We start from the raw sequence: 15,424 nt of genomic DNA, 5'->3' as shown, positions 1-15,424 counted from the left end.
AATTTTATTTATTAAAAATATAAAAATACAATGCGGACATAATTTATACAAAATTATATGAATGTTATTAAATGTTTTATTAACGAGTGGCGTTCGTTACAATAAAAAATTTTGATGATACAAAATTAATGATTTTGCAATGATGACACTTATAATTTAACACATACATATTTGAAACATATATTTAATAAATTCATATTATAATGCGAATATACATTAATATACAAAAAGTATATTAAAAATTAATTAAATAAAATGTATATTAATATATACTAATATACATTATATACAGAGAGGTACATAATAAAATATTCTTGGATCGAATTGGCGTTACGAAAATTATATTTTGGAATAAATAGAAAAAAATTGATATTATTTTTAAAAAACACAAAAAATTTAAGCAAAAAAAAATTGTGATGGTTTTTATATTTTTTCCCTTCAACTTTCTGCCTAATAAAGATAAATTATATTTATTTCTTAAAAAGAAAAACTTGTGTTGTATTTAGTGTTTTTTTGTATATAATACATAAAATGCATGAAAATTTACTTAATCAAATATGATATGCTTGCATCATACAAATTAATCAGTATAATCATCAAATTAGTAAAAATAAATTGCATTAATTTTTTACATATCAATGTATATTTGCATTATATGAATTTATTAAATATAATATGTTTCAAATACGTATGTGTTAAATCCACACAGTAATAAATAATGCGTTCGAGTACGTATTTTTAATAATGCAACGCATTATGCGTAATAAATCGATCCACTGGAAATGGAAGATATATATTTCTTTAAGAAGAAACCAAAAACTTCTTTAGATTTAAATTTGGAGGAAATAATAAGAAAAATAGAGGGAAATCAAGAACACAAATCACATTGCGAACAAATTGAAATAGGCATTAAGAAACTAAACATTAAACAAAAAACAAAGGACTAAGAAATTCCATTATGCGTTGCATTATTAAAAATGCGTACTCAAACTCATTTTACACCTGTTTAAAAAAGAATAATGTATATGTTAAATCCGCACAGTAATAAATAATAATGCAACGCATAATGCGTTACTGTGCGGAGTTAAAACATAGATTATCCTTCTTTAAACAGGTGTGAGATGAGTTTGAGTACGTATTTTCCTAGATTTCAGTCTTTTCACCATCTTCTCAACTTTCTTTTGCTTACATATGTTTTTTAAATCAAAATCAAAATTAAATTTTTGTTTAATTACTTTAGAATATAATTTTTGTAACAATATTTCGATCCAAGGATATTTTCTCACGCACCTCTCTATATTGCTTGATAAATCAAAATGACGATTAACCTCGAATATTCGCTTTATTAGCAAATACTCTTGTGATTCTCTTTCTTTTTTCATTATTTCTATTTCCATTATTCTCATTTTATTCCACATATTTACCAAATTTGAATATTTGAATACACGTGAACCGATACATTGTCGACTGCTTTGCCTTTGTTTATTTATTTTGTTTGTTTCATAAGAAGCACTGCCAGATTCTTGTTGAATTTCTTGCTCATTTGCTTTTTGCTTAATATTTAGTTTCTTGATGCCTATTTCAATTTGTTCACAATGTGATTCGTGTTCTTGATTTCCCTCTATTTTTCTTATTATTTCTTCCAAATTTAAATCTAATGCAGTTTTTGGTTTCTTCTTAAAAAAAAATATATTTTTCATTTCCAGTGGGTCGATCTGTATTATACAATCTTGGTTTCTCTTCCGTTTATTTATTGGAGCTTCACGCTTGGATTTTGCGTCATCTTCTTTTAGGTTACAAGTGCTCAGTTCCTGTACTAATTTGCTCATTTTCTCTGTGCAATCTTTTCTAGCATCTGTTAAAAACATGGGTTTTCCTTTAGACAAATCATGTTCTCTTAATATTCTGTCTTGATATTTACGCAATTTATAATTTAAATGCCTCTTATTATCTATAATATTCAACAAAGTTGAGCTAGCTGTAATAGAACAGCTAGATACTCGTGAATCCAGAAGCATCTTATCTTGCTGTGCAATTCTTTCCAATTTTCCATTTAATGTGAGACCGTGTCTTGCCGCTTTGTGCATTGTTCTGCCACCACATGCTGCGTAAAGCTGCTCATCAATCACTGAAGTACTTATAAGATTTGTGGCTGTTTCTCTTCTCTCAGATTCCTCAAAAGTACATGGCATAGCTGCACCAGCTACCAGGTGCGAAGAGTCATCATTTGTGTCAGTAGCTTTCACAAAGTTCGTGTATTTTATATTTGGCTCGTTTTTTTCATTTTGTTTCTTTTTAGATAAAGTGAAAGCATTATCATTTTTTACTGACAAGGAAATCTGGTCCCCATTTGACTGAACTATCATATTCTTTACGGCATTGTCATAGACTGATTGCGACCAATGTGTGTCGAACGTTTCTTTATAACCTATACCCGCGTTATCAAATTTTAACGTGGGCTTTATAGGTTGTGAAATACCATCCTCATTTATGCCAAGCCCTTTTCCTAAAACATTCAAAACAATGGTGCATTTATTGTCATCATGCAACTGTGATCAGGAAAGATAATAAAAAAATAAATAAGAGAGAAAATTAAAGTTGAGCAAAGAGAAAATAAACAAATTTTAGTATGTACGCCACTTGTAAATCCGCCACGTGGTAAATAATAATATGTTGCATTACTTAAAAAATTATTTCAATTGCTTCATTCATCGTGAGACAGTCGTGTATTTTTTAATTGTCACAATAAATAATAAAAAAATAAAATAAAAAGCAAGGGAGAAAAATCGAAAGAAAAAAAGTATAAGGATCATGTACGCCACTCGTAAATCCGCCACGTGGTAGATGATAATGCGTTGCATTACTTAAAAATTTATTTCGATTGTTTTATTCATTGTGAGACAGTCGTGTATTTTTTAATTGTCACAATAAATAATAAAAAAATAAAATAAAAAGCAAAGGAGAAAAATCGAAAGAAAAAAAGTATAAGGATCATGTACGCCACTCGTAAATCCGCCACGTGGTAGATGATAATGCGTTGCATTACTTAAAAATTTATTTCGATTGTTTTATTCATTGTGAGACAGTCGTGTATTTTTTAATTGTCACAATAAATAATAAAAAAATAAAATAAAAAGCAAAGGAGAAAAATCGAAAGAAAAAAAGTATAAGGATCATGTACGCCACTCGTAAATCCGCCACGTAGTAAATGATAATGCGTTGCATTACTTAAAAAATTATTTCGATTGTTTCATTCATCGTGAGATAGTCGTGTATTTTTTAATTGTCACAATAAATAATAACAAAATAAAATAAAAGGCAAGTGCGAAAAATTGGAGAAAAAATATGAGTCATGTACGCCATGTAAGTCCGCCACGTGATAAATGTTAATGCGCTGCATTATTTACAAAATTGTTTCGATTATTTCATTTAGCGTTCATTGTAACAACTAAAAAATGCACAACTATCTTGTGCATTTTTTAATTGTCACAATAAACAATAAAAAAAAAAATAATAAAAAGCAAGGGAGAGAAAGATAGCGGAAAAAAGTATAAGATTATGTATGCCACTTGTTCATCTGAAGAATTGAAATGCGTTACATAAAAAAAAAATTGCAGTCATACCTTCAGTCCAGCCGTGCTTTTGCAATTGTTCTTTCCCGAAATTAGACATATTTGCTATTTTGCAAACAATTTTACGAGCTTCTTAAACAAGACCAGAATTACGCTCTTCTTACACAAGACTAAGCAATGCTGTGATCAGCTGTGGTCAGTGTTCCGATTAGGGACTGGTTGCTTAGCGTATATGTGGCTTTGCGCTTGCGCGGCGATGGAAATGCAGTGCCGACACACGTCGTGTGCAGGACTTTACGCGGGACTTTTGACAGGATGAGGTTAGGAAAATAGAAATAAGGTAAGGTTTTTTTATTTATTATAATTAAAATTTATAAAATAATTAAATTATATATATATAATGTATTTTTGTACATATATATATATGTATATATATTTTATTTTTTAATACATTAAAAAAATTTTTATTACTTTAAATGAAGCTGGGTAACGGGGTCTCTTTTTATATGTACGAGACACTTCATTGACACCGTATGGCCGCACATGCGCAAACAAACCGGTCCCTAATCGGAACACTGGCTGTGGTGCACTATGATGGCTATGAAGCTAGTCCGTGCTACCTGATGCGTTGGCAAGTGGTTACAAATGTGAAGATTCTGCACATGTACAGCCGAGAGCACAAGCTTTTACATAATGCGTAATGCATAAGACATAACGCATAACATAACTCACAGCAACGCACAAACTTTATGCATAAACGCGTGAGTTGCTGCGAGCGCCACGCATCGGCCAATGATCTTTCACACGTTTTAACTAACCTTGCAATTTATTTTATTTGCGTTTCGTTAATCTGTCTTAAACGTGCGGATATAATATTGCTTAGCTAAATCATAAGACGAATTACAAATAAAAGACAGTTCATCGAAAAGTTAATTGCTTTTATATCATCTAATTGCAATATAACACATAACAGTAATTTTCTGAAGTGCTTAACACGTGGTGTAAATATATGAAAGCAGAATACGTTAGAAACAAAAGTATTGTTTGAAGAAGGTTTCTATATAGGAAGAAACACTGTACTTAAACAGAAATTGGAAAGGAGACTCTTGGATTTCAAAAATATAATACTACATATGTGGAGGTAAATATTTTTTAGAATTTTATTCTATTAAATATATATATTTATCTAATTTAATTAAAGATTTTTTGTGTAAATTACATGTCTGGATTTTTTAAAGTAAAATGTTAGTTAATTTTTTTAGTTTATTTAATTCATGCATATAAGTTGGCATTTACAATTTTTAATACAAATTAAACAAATACTAATAGTTTGTTATACGTAGATGTAAAAATAATATGATATATTAAGAATATAAGAATAATTTCTTGTTACCAATATATTTATATATTTTTAAGTGTTGAATTTCTATATATAATTGGACAGAATAGCACAGAACAGCAAAGTATAGATGATGGAGGATGATGAATTTCTCATTTTGTCTGTGTTGGAATTATGTTTATTGGCCTTGTTACGAGAAAAAAACGAAGAAAAAGGTGGTCAAATCGGAGGTGGTGGGTTAGACCTATCAATATTGCACGTCCTATATTTGGGGATTATGAGCATCTTTTTTATGAATTAAAAAATAATGATGCTGATATCTTTTTTCGATATGTGAGAATGAGGAAAGAAACTTTTTATCAACTACTACAGATGACAAAACCTTTTTTGATCAAAGTGAGCAAACGAGCTTTTAATCCAGAGCAACGGTTGATCATAACTTTAAGGTACTTAGTTATTAATTTTTTTTATTTTGTGTTTTGTTAAATGAAAAAAAAAATGCAAACATGTGTAATATAATTATTTTACAAATGTGTGTGTGTGTGTGTGTGTGTGTGTGTGCGTGTGTGTGCGCGCGCGCGCGCGCGTGCGTGCGTGTGTGTGTGTGTGTGTGTGTGTGTGTGTATAGTATTTTGTTCTATTCATATATATCAATCATTTTTTGCAGATTCATATATATCAATCATTTTTTTTTTTGCAGATATTTAGCAACTGGTGATCAAATACTGTCCATTGCACTGGCTTTTAGATGTGGAGAATCAACTGTGCGGAAGATTATCCACGAAACATGTTCAGTTATAGTAAAAATATTGCAACCTATATATCTCCGTTTGCCTACCAAAGAAGAATGGAAAACTATTAGCGCTGGTTACTTGGAAAATTGGAATTTTCCTAATTGCGTTGGATCCTTCGATGGAAAACACATAGAAATACAAGCGCCACCCAATTCTGGGAGTTTATTCTACAATTATAAAAAGACATATAGTATTGTGTTGATGGCTGCATGTGATTATAGATACATGTTTACATTAGTCGATGTTGGCTCATACGGTGGCAATAGCGATGGTGGCATTTTTACGTCTTCTGATATTTATTCAGCACTACAAGAAGGAACATTAAATATTCCTAAAAATTTAATAAATCTTCCTGGAAGCAACATTAAATTACCATATGTTTTTCTTGGTGACAGTGGTTTCCCAATTAGTACTAATCTAATGAGACCTTACTCTGGAAAATTACTTAATGAAAAAAAGAAAATATTTAATTACAGGTTAGTAATTTTTTTATATACTTGTAATATAATAATAATTATATATAATGTAATAATAACATGTGTATTACTTCTATCTATTTTAATCTCTCTCTTATGTATTTTATTAATTTTAGATTGTCTAGAGCAAGACGCACTGTCGAAAATACCTTTGGAATTTTATCATCAAGGTGGAGAATTTATCGAAAGCCAATTCATATGCATCCTAAATATGTGGACACGGTCGTTATGTCAACAATATGTTTGCATAATTTTATAAAATTTGAGGAAGACCTTGCACAAGTAGAGAATAGAGTGTATTGCCCTCCAAATTTTATAGATTCGGAAGATGCAGCAGGCAATATCATTCTTGGAGAGTGGCGGCGAGATGTTGGAAAAGCATTTAGAGACATTCCACCTACTTCGATGCATCATGCAACTACAATTGCATATAAGCAGAGAGACAAATTGGCTGATTATTTCGTGACACAACCTGGTGAAGTTTTATGGCAGTATGACTATGTTAAAAGAGGACTGCATTATGATGATCTATGAAATATTTTAATATAAATAAAACATTATATGTGATAATACATTATATGTGATATAAATAATACATATATGTGACAATTTGTTTTATAAGACAACAAATTAAAAAGGAAATAAAAAATTAGTAGAAATAGTTTATTTTATACTTTAGATTATATAACAACAAAATTACAATATTATTATACATATATAAAAAATGTAATATAATAAATATATTGTTCTATCTCATTACAGTCTTCTTTTCTCTTTTATTTCTTTAGTTTAGTACTCTGGTTAATACTTTGCAACAAAACTTAAATATTTAAACAAAACATGTTTACAATGTTACTAAAACTTAAAATATTAAAATAAATGTTTAGAATGTTAACAAAACTTAAAGTGCAATTTTCTTTTTTCTTTATACAGTTAAGTTTATTTCTCTTATTAATAATTTTGCAAAAAAACAAATATTTAAACAAAACATGTTTACAATGTTACTAAAACTTAAAATATTAAAATAAATGTTTAGAATGTTAACAAAACTTAAAGTGCAATTTTCTTTTTTCTTTATACAGTTAAGTTTATTTCTCTTATTAATAATTTTGCAAAAAAACAAATATTTAAACAAAACATGTTTACAATGTTACTAAAACTTAAAATATTAAAATAAATGTTTAGAATGTTAACAAAACTTAAAGTGCAATTTTCTTTTTTCTTTATACAGTTAAGTTTATTTCTCTTATTAATAATTTTGCAAAAAAACAAATATTTAAACAAAACATGTTTACAATGTTAATAAAACTTAAAATATTAAATGTTTTAAATGTTAACAAAAATTAAAATGTTAAAAAGATAAAATATTAACAAAACTGAAATTGTTTTTTGTTTTTTAATGTTTGTACAAAGAAAAATATACTGTCAGTAAATTGCACATCGGAATTGTGACACTTTTGAGTCACACTTAAGAATTTTGATTATTATTAGATATCATATATAATGCGGAATATTTCTTTCTTTTTTTCTTTACTTTTATTTTCAGGCATTCTTTTTAATGAAGATAATATTAGTTGACAAAAAGCCACATCTTCTTCTATTTCTTGCTTTAAAAATGATGAAGTTGTTGAATGGAATCTGTTCTCTATTAGAGAAGAAACTTTAGAAATTGTATTTTGTAGAGTATCCGGCTGTGACTTTTTTTTAAATTTTATTCCTTGTCTAATTAAACTCTTTTCTCTTATATCAGTGGAATTTAATGATGTAGAAGAAGTATCAGATACATTGCCACAGAAATCCGAAGTTAAGTCACTAAAAAAATATAAAGCATTTTAAATATATTATTACTGTGTGTGTATGTTGTATCATATAGTCAAATAATATTAATAGTAAAGAGAAGTCTTACTTAATTAAGTAAAAAGTATCTTTACTATTTTTATTATTAACATTAATTTTACTTTTGTTGTACAGAAAAAATATTTAACAAATATATACATTAAATTATACAAATTTTGTAACAATATAATTTTTAAACTAAAAAAACCTTGAAACCTAAATGAAAGTTTGTGAAAATACTTACTTTGCATCTCTCTCTGTCATCACCTCTCTATCATCTATTAAAGATTGCTCAACAAAAATAGCTGCATTTGCAGAAGATGTGTTTTGTTTCCCACTATTTGAGCCTACTTTAAATAGTTTCTGTTCTGAAACTATTGTTGTCTTGTTATCTCTTGAAGACTGTTGAAGTAAAGTAGATGAGATTGGTAAAGAGAAGTTTTCTTTTCCGCTACGTACACATGAACTAAAATTTCTATAACAAAAATTGAAAACTCATTATTGATATGCCCAAGAAGTTTTTAAATAAATATTAGTATCTCACATACTTTTGAAGATTGACACATTTTGTCGACGCAGATGCGGTTTTGATAGGCACATTAGTCATTGTTCTAAAAAAAAAAAAATAGTATAAGAAATTTACATTATATAAAAATTTCTAAGCAAAACATACACAAAAAGAATGTTACCTTCTTCTCTTAATAAAGGGTTCCAAAAATTGCATAGTTTCGAAAAATTCAAAACTCCTTCTTTTTGAAGCTCCGCTCCCAGTAGTCGTTTCTTCTTGTTTTAATTTTTTCTCTCGTGTGTATCTCTCTCTTAGTCGTGTCCATCTTGATTGACATTCGTCCGCTAAAATAAATTACACAAAATTAATATATTTATAACACAAATTTACTTTATAAATTTACACATATTATTTGAAAATAACTGATAAAGAAATAAGAAGAAATAAAAATATTACATACCTTTCATGTTCATAATAATTCCTATTTCTATCCAGGCATTTTGCTTTTTAATACAATCCTTAAAATCAGTTAATTCTTTATTATATAAATAAGGATAGTCACGCACTAAAGAGATGAGTAAAGCATCTCCATCTTTTTCATTGTGATTTTCGATGTCACTGATATTTTCATCCTCATTTTCAAAATTATTATAACTTTGATTCTCATTTTCATCATGTATATATTGAGAATCATAATAATATGAATTGTGATCCATTTTTCTGTTAATATAAAATATTGATATTAATTGTGTATAATGTGTTAATAGTTTTATTAAATATATATTTATTAAATTAAAGACTTTGCAATATATTACCTTTTTTTATCTGCTGTTTAACGTAAAGTAAACTATATAATTTTATTTTTATTAATAGCTTTTTGACATTGATTTGTCATCAATACATCAATACGTTATCAAGAATAGGTTAGGAACAATTACACAAAGCAGTTTATTAACGCAGTTTCTGTTGTACATAACATAAGAATTCATCCTTACGGATTTTTCAACCTCTTATGCATTATGCTTTATGCACTATGCAAGATCCGCAAGGGAGAGAAGTGGGGATGAAATGAAGGGCTCTGATTGGTTGATTTCCTTATGCGTTATGCCTTATGCGTTATGTAATGGCCGGTTTATGCTTCGGTCTTATGGCCGGAGCACAGACTTTTGCATAAAGCATAACGCATAAGCATAAGGAAATTGATTGGTTCATTTCCTTATGCATTTGCTTATGCTTATATATAGACCAATCAATTTCCTTATGCTTATGCGTTATGCTTTATGTAAAAGCTTGTGCTCTCGGCTTTAATCTTAATCTTAAGAGTTGATAACGTAGAATGCCATAAGGGCGTTTATACTTCCCTAGTCTTAATCTTAGTCTTAATCTTATAGCGTTTTCGATTATACAGGATTTGAACGACCCAGGGTTGATCAATCACTATTTTACTATAAATGCAAGTCTTTCATTGGTGGAGAGGTTGCAATGACGTCATTAACCAACCCTGGGTCGTTCAAATCCTGTATAATCGAAAACGCTATTAGTCTTATAGCGTTTTCGATTATACAGGATTTGAACGACCCAGGGTTGATCAATCACTATTTTACTATAAATGCAAGTCTTTCATTGGTGGAGAGGTTGCAATGACGTCATTAACCAACCCTGGGTCGTTCAAATCCTGTATAATCGAAAACGCTATTAATCTTAATCTTGGAAAGATCCCATCTTTTAACTTTAGTCCCTAATGTCCTAAGGCCGGGCCAATGAGGTAAATCTGACGTCCGACGCAGCACGAAACCGCGCGAAATAATGGTTTTCGATCCGTGTATATTTAAAAAATTGTTCCTGATTGTATTCAATATTCAGCATATCTTTCATTAAAGAAAAGAAATGACCAGTTTTGTGTCTTTTTCGATTCAGTGGCCGAACAGCGTATCTCCGTGGTTTTCTTTTATTTTTTTTTAATTTCTTAATAATACACATGCTGCATAGGCACTTGATAACAAAAGTGCCATTCCAAACATTAAAGTTTTTTGCCGCTGACGATTCATTTTAACATTCACTATAATTTGCAGCACCGGGATCTATTACAATTTGTGGTTAGGTTAGGTTAGGTTTTGTTACATTTGCACATGCGTAGTCCGAATTTCCAGGGAAGCATAAACGAGTCCTTAAGATTAAGTTAAGACTAAGGGCGGTATTCATAGTCCGTTCTTATATTCAAGATCGTCTTAAGCACGAACTTATATTCGCTCTCTTTGTCAGACACAATCTATGTGTGACGAAGAGAGCGAATATAAGTCCGTGCTTAAGACAATCTTAAATATAAGAACGGACTATGAATACCGACCTAAGACTAAGATTAAGATTAAGACCGAAGCATAAACCAGCCATAAAAGTCTGTGCTCTGGCCTTACGAATTGCGTTCAGAAGAACAAACCGCTTAGTAGCAATCGAACGTGATTGGCTTTTACTTTTAGAGCAACAAATCAACAGCGTTATTCAGCGAAAAATCTAGTAACTTTGCCAACTGTTGAGTCTGCTGAATGCGGCCAATATTTCTAGTAATTTACTAGATTGTATGCTGCAACAAGTTGCACAGTCTCATGTTGGCTTGAGGTATTTTAAGGTTCCTTAATAATTGTTACAAAATTGTATAATATATAAAACTAAAAAAAATCATAAAATATAAAATTAAATTTACTATTACTGTTTATGCAAGTGTGCGTAAGTTGCGTTAGCAAGTGTGTCTGAATATACTATAATAGGGGCGCACCGCTGAACGCCTTCGATGACATAATACGCCGTAATAAAGTAGATCGCAGTCTTATATAAATATCTTAAAATATTTGATTATTCATAAATATATTCACAATTGCGTAAAGCATTGACAATATTATCAAAACGTTAAATTATAATTTCTTTATGGATTGTTTTCGAACATATTTATAATATAATCGAACAATGTTTGAATTTTGCGAATAAAATCAAGTACGATGTTTGCGCAATCTCTGTCTCTTCCGGTCGAGAAAACAAGTTGCAAAGATGGAGCAATTATGCGCTCGACAATAGTTAAACAAATTAGTGAGAAGAAGAGGTAATCAGGCCAAAGTGACACAATTATTCATAATAAGTTTACTTTCCGACTAAGCCGCGAATTCTTGTCAAGATTCCATAATATATTAATCTAAATTTTGAGTACCGAAAAATCGAGCAGATTTTGTTACTTATAAAATATTCTAATGCGTTCTATTATGTTTGTTACAGATAATATTCCTGTGCAAAAAAGAATACATAAAAGAACCACATTTAAGAGAGTTCCAACCAGTTCCCGAAATAGGGGCGAGCTTTGTTCCGTGGTGTTCCAGCGGTCATTGTCACGATAATGGTACAAATTGCTTCAACTTGGATCACACGAGTTGCAACACTCCCATCGTATACGGCCTAGCCTGTAACCAGAGTCAAACGTACGTCTGTCAACATTGTAAGTATTGCAAGTTCCGGTTTTGGAGAGGGCCTAGGACTGATTGGAAATTATACGGGATAAGGATCAACGTCAACTCACTAAGTAGATAATTAAACTCGACGAATTTATTTTCTGACCCAGTCCTGGGACCAGCCGTAATCGCTCAACGAGAATAATGAAATAATGCACAACTTACAAATTTGAGAGGTCAGGAGTATGCGTGACTCGCAAATCGAATTTGAACACGAATTACGCAAACGATAACGACTTGCCGTAAACATTTTTGCTATTAGAGATAACGATAGTGCATTATTTATTATATACAAAATTAATCGCAATTCGTTTCATACTATCACATCTATTAATACAAATCATAATTTTTCATTAAAACCAAAAAGTTTGTCCAATGATTCTCAAAAAAATATAAATTTCGAAGAAGTAAGTTTAATAGGTACAAATTTTTCTAATCATAACAATGATTATAACGCAAGAAAGAGTTTTGAGAGAATTGCACATAGAGAATTCAAATTAAAATCTTTATTCGGTAATAATATCGTGCCTTTAATAAGGAATGATAAAATTTTGAATACATCTGAATTTAGATACTTACCTATTTTTTTAACATTTGATGTGAGATCGAGGTTTTATGACAAAGTTAAAGTATATTTATTGGTCTTCCGACTTCTCGTTCACTTTCTGCCCAATCGAATTATTATTATTATAAAGTATAATCTAATCAGAAAAAGATATTTCTATATCAGAATAAAAATTGGAAAAATTATAATTGTTTTATTTATTACGTTAGCATTCTCGTAGTAAAATGATCTGTAAAAAATATTTTATCTCTAAAGCAAAATATCACTCGCAATGAATTCTCGATCCTTACATTACAATTTTATATTTACTGTCATTTTATAATTTCCACGTTTATAAGATAATGTGGAAGGAAGTCTTTTAAATAATTGACCACTTATACCGATATTGAAAACTTGTGTGTTATATTGTCATTAAATTTCATCAACCGTTTAATAAAAGTGGAAAAACAAGAATAAAAATACGAACTGCAATGGGAAAAGCGTGGTTGTTTTGTCCAGAGAGAGAACAACATTAAAAGATAATGCATTCTATTAATACCATATAGCTATATGGTCGTTATTAATGTAAGAACATTGTCGTCGAACTCTAAACTCATGACATGTCATATTTCGTTGTCGTCGGGGAAAGATTTACTGTTATGTTGAAAGCAGCGATAAAAATATGGACATATTGCCGATAAATTTTTCCGTCTTTCGTTTCTGCGGTATATGGAAAGAACGTCAAAGTAGCAGTCCGATAATACGGTTTATCAGCTTTTGCCACAGGTAAAGTAATTATAAATATATATTATATTGAGCAAAAAATGGATCTAATTCCGAAACTTTTTATTGCTAATGTATTAAAATTAAAATTATCTACTATAAAAAAGATCAGATGAAACAACTCGAATCGAGTTGCATATAGCGAACTGACAGTCCTGATTCTTTGAACACAATTTTGGTGTCCTTTTAATATCTTGTTTGTTGATCTGACTTGATTTTTAGTCAGTGTGACTCGATTGTAGTTTGTGCAACAAAATTTATGTAACTCTGAGACTTAGTTCTTTATATCTAATTTTTTTTTCACTGTATAAAGAAAGTTTTTATTAATCCAGAAATTGATTAATCCGGAATTTTAAAACATTATATATCTATATGCGTAATTTTCTTCTTTTTTGTATAATTTGAATAGGTACACCATTGCCATTGTATTATATCACTTTACGATATCTGAAATAATTGAGGTCATACGTATGAGGAATGATATGGAGAATTTAACGGAATGTCTATTCCTCGCCTTAACTTACATAATTACGTGCCTAAAGTATCTAAATTTTTCGATGCGGCAGAGCGAATTACGCGCCTTGCTAAATTGTTTTCGCGTCAAGTTAAGTCAGCCAAAAAATTCTGCGGAGGAATTGATATTGAAACAATATGATCGCATAGGTATTTATATAATCTTTATATTATCTTAGAAAGAAAATATTAACTCTTTGCGGAACAGTTTAAAGAACACACACACAGGAGTCCGTCCGTAATAAATGAAAATAAGCAGAACAAATAAATATATTATCCCTGCGACTCGTAGAATCTAATTAACTATTTTGCAAACTCCATTCTTCCGTGACGTGCTGCGAACGAAGCTAAACGGTCCACATGTTTCTACATGTCCATGTGTCAATCAACGGCTGTACTGTTCATCCTAGTGTCCTTGTTGAGCCAGGACGAGAGACTTTTGCCGTGCAAGATGTACGTACCATATTCCATAACGGCGTTACTTCCTTATGCGCTGACTTATCTTCTGCAAGTCGTAGCTTTAATTTACGGAGTGCTACTGAACGTCTCCTCCGACTGTCTCGTTCACGGTCTCATTATTCAAACCTGCGGACAAATCGAGCTGTTGTGCCACCGATTGACGAAGTCATTTCAATTTCTTCAGAAGAATAATGAAGGGAATAAAGAAAAAAAAATCGATACTATTGAAAATTTCGCTATCGCGGAATGCGTGAGGCATCATATTTTGGTGCATAACATCATGCAAAGAATACAGTCGCTATTCGTGTGGACCATTGCTGTGTTGTTCTTTTTCAGCCTCGTCACTCTCTGCACCAGCATCTATCAGATGTCTAAAGTAAATCAGTTATGATTTCACATTTCTTTATAAAAATCGATTTCGAATATGATGTGATGATTAATGTTTTTATTGCAGAAAGAAGTCTTGAGCGCCGAATTCTTCAGTTTTATATTATATTTAAGTTCAATAATGTTTCAAGTATTCTTATATTGCTGGTACGGCAACGAGCTTGATTTAAAGGTACTGCTAATAAACTTCGAGTCTCATAACTTGTTCATATTTTGTATCTGTTGATATTAAATTGCATATTTGTGTTTATACAGAATAAAAGTATCTCGTATGCTATTTATATTAGTAACTGGATGGCAATATCGATCAAACAACGTAAAAAATTGCTGCTAGTAATGATAATGAGCCAAAAAGGAAGGATAATTTCTTTTTATGGAGCTTGCGCATTAATTGTTAGTACTTTTACGTGGGTGAGTATAATAAAAATGTATGTAATAATGTAAAGCAGCCGAAAATATTTACAATTTTTAAATTATATGATACACAAATGTAAGCTGTAAAATGTTTTATCTGTAAAGTTATACATTTATTCTTTTTGTAGATTATGAAAACATCCTACTCTGCTTTCCAATTATTGCAGCAAGCTTCAAATTAGTATTTTGTGTATTAATTGTTTAATTAATGTATGATTGCCTTGAATAAATTAATATTGATTATATTTTTACATCGACTAAAAATGCATCATACAGCACACAGCATTTCTGGTAATTTATTAGAT

At 30.1% G+C, this 15,424-nt stretch overlaps 4 protein-coding genes and 2 long non-coding RNA genes across 9 annotated transcripts; 2 read left to right on the top strand and 4 right to left on the bottom strand.

Annotated features, from left to right (window-relative positions):
• Positions 1–53: 53 nt before the first annotated feature.
• On the bottom strand, positions 54–3,809 carry LOC105676631 (G patch domain-containing protein 4). Its single transcript, XM_012374676.2, has 2 exons — positions 3,624–3,809; positions 54–2,506 (listed from the first exon to the last, which is right to left on the bottom strand). The coding sequence occupies exons 1-2, from the start codon at positions 3,670–3,672 to the stop codon at positions 1,107–1,109; spliced, it is 1,449 nt and encodes a 482-aa protein (XP_012230099.2). The 5' UTR covers positions 3,673–3,809; the 3' UTR covers positions 54–1,106.
• A 645-nt stretch (positions 3,810–4,454) lies between these two features.
• Positions 4,455–6,937, top strand: LOC105673719 (uncharacterized). 2 transcript variants are annotated; one of them, XM_012369548.2, is made up of 4 exons: positions 4,455–4,713; positions 5,017–5,357; positions 5,612–6,181; positions 6,298–6,937. In XM_012369548.2, the coding sequence occupies exons 2-4, from the start codon at positions 5,086–5,088 to the stop codon at positions 6,713–6,715; spliced, it is 1,260 nt and encodes a 419-aa protein (XP_012224971.2). In that variant the 5' UTR covers positions 4,455–4,713; positions 5,017–5,085; the 3' UTR covers positions 6,716–6,937. The 2 variants fall into 2 exon arrangements, with proteins under 2 accessions (XP_012224971.2, XP_012224969.2); XM_012369546.2 differs by having other exon boundaries at positions 4,989–5,357.
• LOC105673693 (uncharacterized) lies at positions 6,830–9,533 on the bottom strand. Its single transcript, XM_067351385.1, has 6 exons — positions 9,341–9,533; positions 8,986–9,245; positions 8,707–8,869; positions 8,566–8,628; positions 8,262–8,492; positions 6,830–7,993 (listed from the first exon to the last, which is right to left on the bottom strand). The coding sequence occupies exons 2-6, from the start codon at positions 9,239–9,241 to the stop codon at positions 7,669–7,671; spliced, it is 1,038 nt and encodes a 345-aa protein (XP_067207486.1). The 5' UTR covers positions 9,242–9,245; positions 9,341–9,533; the 3' UTR covers positions 6,830–7,668.
• Positions 9,534–10,502: 969 nt separating this feature from the next.
• Positions 10,503–10,935, bottom strand: LOC136998557 (uncharacterized). Its single transcript, XR_010889137.1, has 2 exons — positions 10,873–10,935; positions 10,503–10,710 (listed from the first exon to the last, which is right to left on the bottom strand). It is a non-coding gene; the product is annotated as an uncharacterized lncRNA (long non-coding RNA).
• A 910-nt stretch (positions 10,936–11,845) lies between these two features.
• On the bottom strand, positions 11,846–12,630 carry LOC136998558 (uncharacterized). The gene is made up of 3 exons (XR_010889138.1): positions 12,599–12,630; positions 12,185–12,274; positions 11,846–11,971 (listed from the first exon to the last, which is right to left on the bottom strand). It is a non-coding gene; the product is annotated as an uncharacterized lncRNA (long non-coding RNA).
• Positions 11,921–15,364, top strand: LOC105676483 (odorant receptor 4-like). Of its 3 annotated transcripts, none has more exons than XM_012374419.2 (6): positions 11,921–12,006; positions 13,756–14,009; positions 14,207–14,694; positions 14,773–14,877; positions 14,961–15,116; positions 15,248–15,364. In XM_012374419.2, the coding sequence occupies exons 2-6, from the start codon at positions 13,817–13,819 to the stop codon at positions 15,299–15,301; spliced, it is 996 nt and encodes a 331-aa protein (XP_012229842.1). In that variant the 5' UTR covers positions 11,921–12,006; positions 13,756–13,816; the 3' UTR covers positions 15,302–15,364. The 3 variants fall into 3 exon arrangements, with proteins under 3 accessions (XP_012229842.1, XP_012229840.1, XP_067207478.1); XM_012374417.2 differs by lacking the exon at positions 11,921–12,006 and adding an exon at positions 12,013–13,349; XM_067351377.1 differs by lacking the exons at positions 11,921–12,006; positions 13,756–14,009 and adding an exon at positions 12,013–13,349 and having other exon boundaries at positions 14,655–14,694.
• The last annotated feature ends 60 nt before the right edge of the window (positions 15,365–15,424 follow it).

The sequence above is a fragment of the Linepithema humile genome, chromosome 3 (genome assembly GCF_040581485.1).
Source record: "Linepithema humile isolate Giens D197 chromosome 3, Lhum_UNIL_v1.0, whole genome shotgun sequence".
NCBI classification, from domain to species: Eukaryota; Metazoa; Arthropoda; class Insecta; order Hymenoptera; family Formicidae; genus Linepithema; species Linepithema humile.
Note: the sequence above shows the minus strand (reverse complement) of the source record. Positions and strands in the feature narration are given on the sequence as shown.

What these genes read in the sequence shown, in the direction of transcription:
- LOC105676483 (XM_012374417.2), top strand. Translation starts at nt 13,246, where the DNA reads ATGGACATATTGCCGATAAATTTTTCCGTCTTTCGTTTCTGCGGTATA. An exon ending in TTTATCAGCTTTTGCCACAG is followed by an intron (nt 13,350 to 13,755) that starts GTAAAGTAATTA and finishes TAATTTGAATAG; the next exon opens with GTACACCATTGCCATTGTAT. An exon ending in GCAACGAGCTTGATTTAAAG is followed by an intron (nt 14,878 to 14,960) that starts GTACTGCTAATA and finishes GTGTTTATACAG; the next exon opens with AATAAAAGTATCTCGTATGC.
- LOC105673719 (XM_012369548.2), top strand. Translation starts at nt 5,086, where the DNA reads ATGTTTATTGGCCTTGTTACGAGAAAAAAACGAAGAAAAAGGTGGTCA. An exon ending in CGGTTGATCATAACTTTAAG is followed by an intron (nt 5,358 to 5,611) that starts GTACTTAGTTAT and finishes TTTTTTTTGCAG; the next exon opens with ATATTTAGCAACTGGTGATC. An exon ending in AAGAAAATATTTAATTACAG is followed by an intron (nt 6,182 to 6,297) that starts GTTAGTAATTTT and finishes TATTAATTTTAG; the next exon opens with ATTGTCTAGAGCAAGACGCA.
- LOC105676631 (XM_012374676.2), bottom strand. Translation starts at nt 3,672, where the DNA reads ATGTCTAATTTCGGGAAAGAACAATTGCAAAAGCACGGCTGGACTGAA. An exon ending in AAAGCACGGCTGGACTGAAG is followed by an intron (nt 2,507 to 3,623) that starts GTATGACTGCAA and finishes TGAATGTTTTAG; the next exon opens with GAAAAGGGCTTGGCATAAAT.
- LOC105673693 (XM_067351385.1), bottom strand. Translation starts at nt 9,241, where the DNA reads ATGGATCACAATTCATATTATTATGATTCTCAATATATACATGATGAA. An exon ending in CCCTTTATTAAGAGAAGAAG is followed by an intron (nt 8,629 to 8,706) that starts GTAACATTCTTT and finishes TTTTTTTTTTAG; the next exon opens with AACAATGACTAATGTGCCTA. An exon ending in ATGACAGAGAGAGATGCAAA is followed by an intron (nt 7,994 to 8,261) that starts GTAAGTATTTTC and finishes ATATTTTTTTAG; the next exon opens with TGACTTAACTTCGGATTTCT.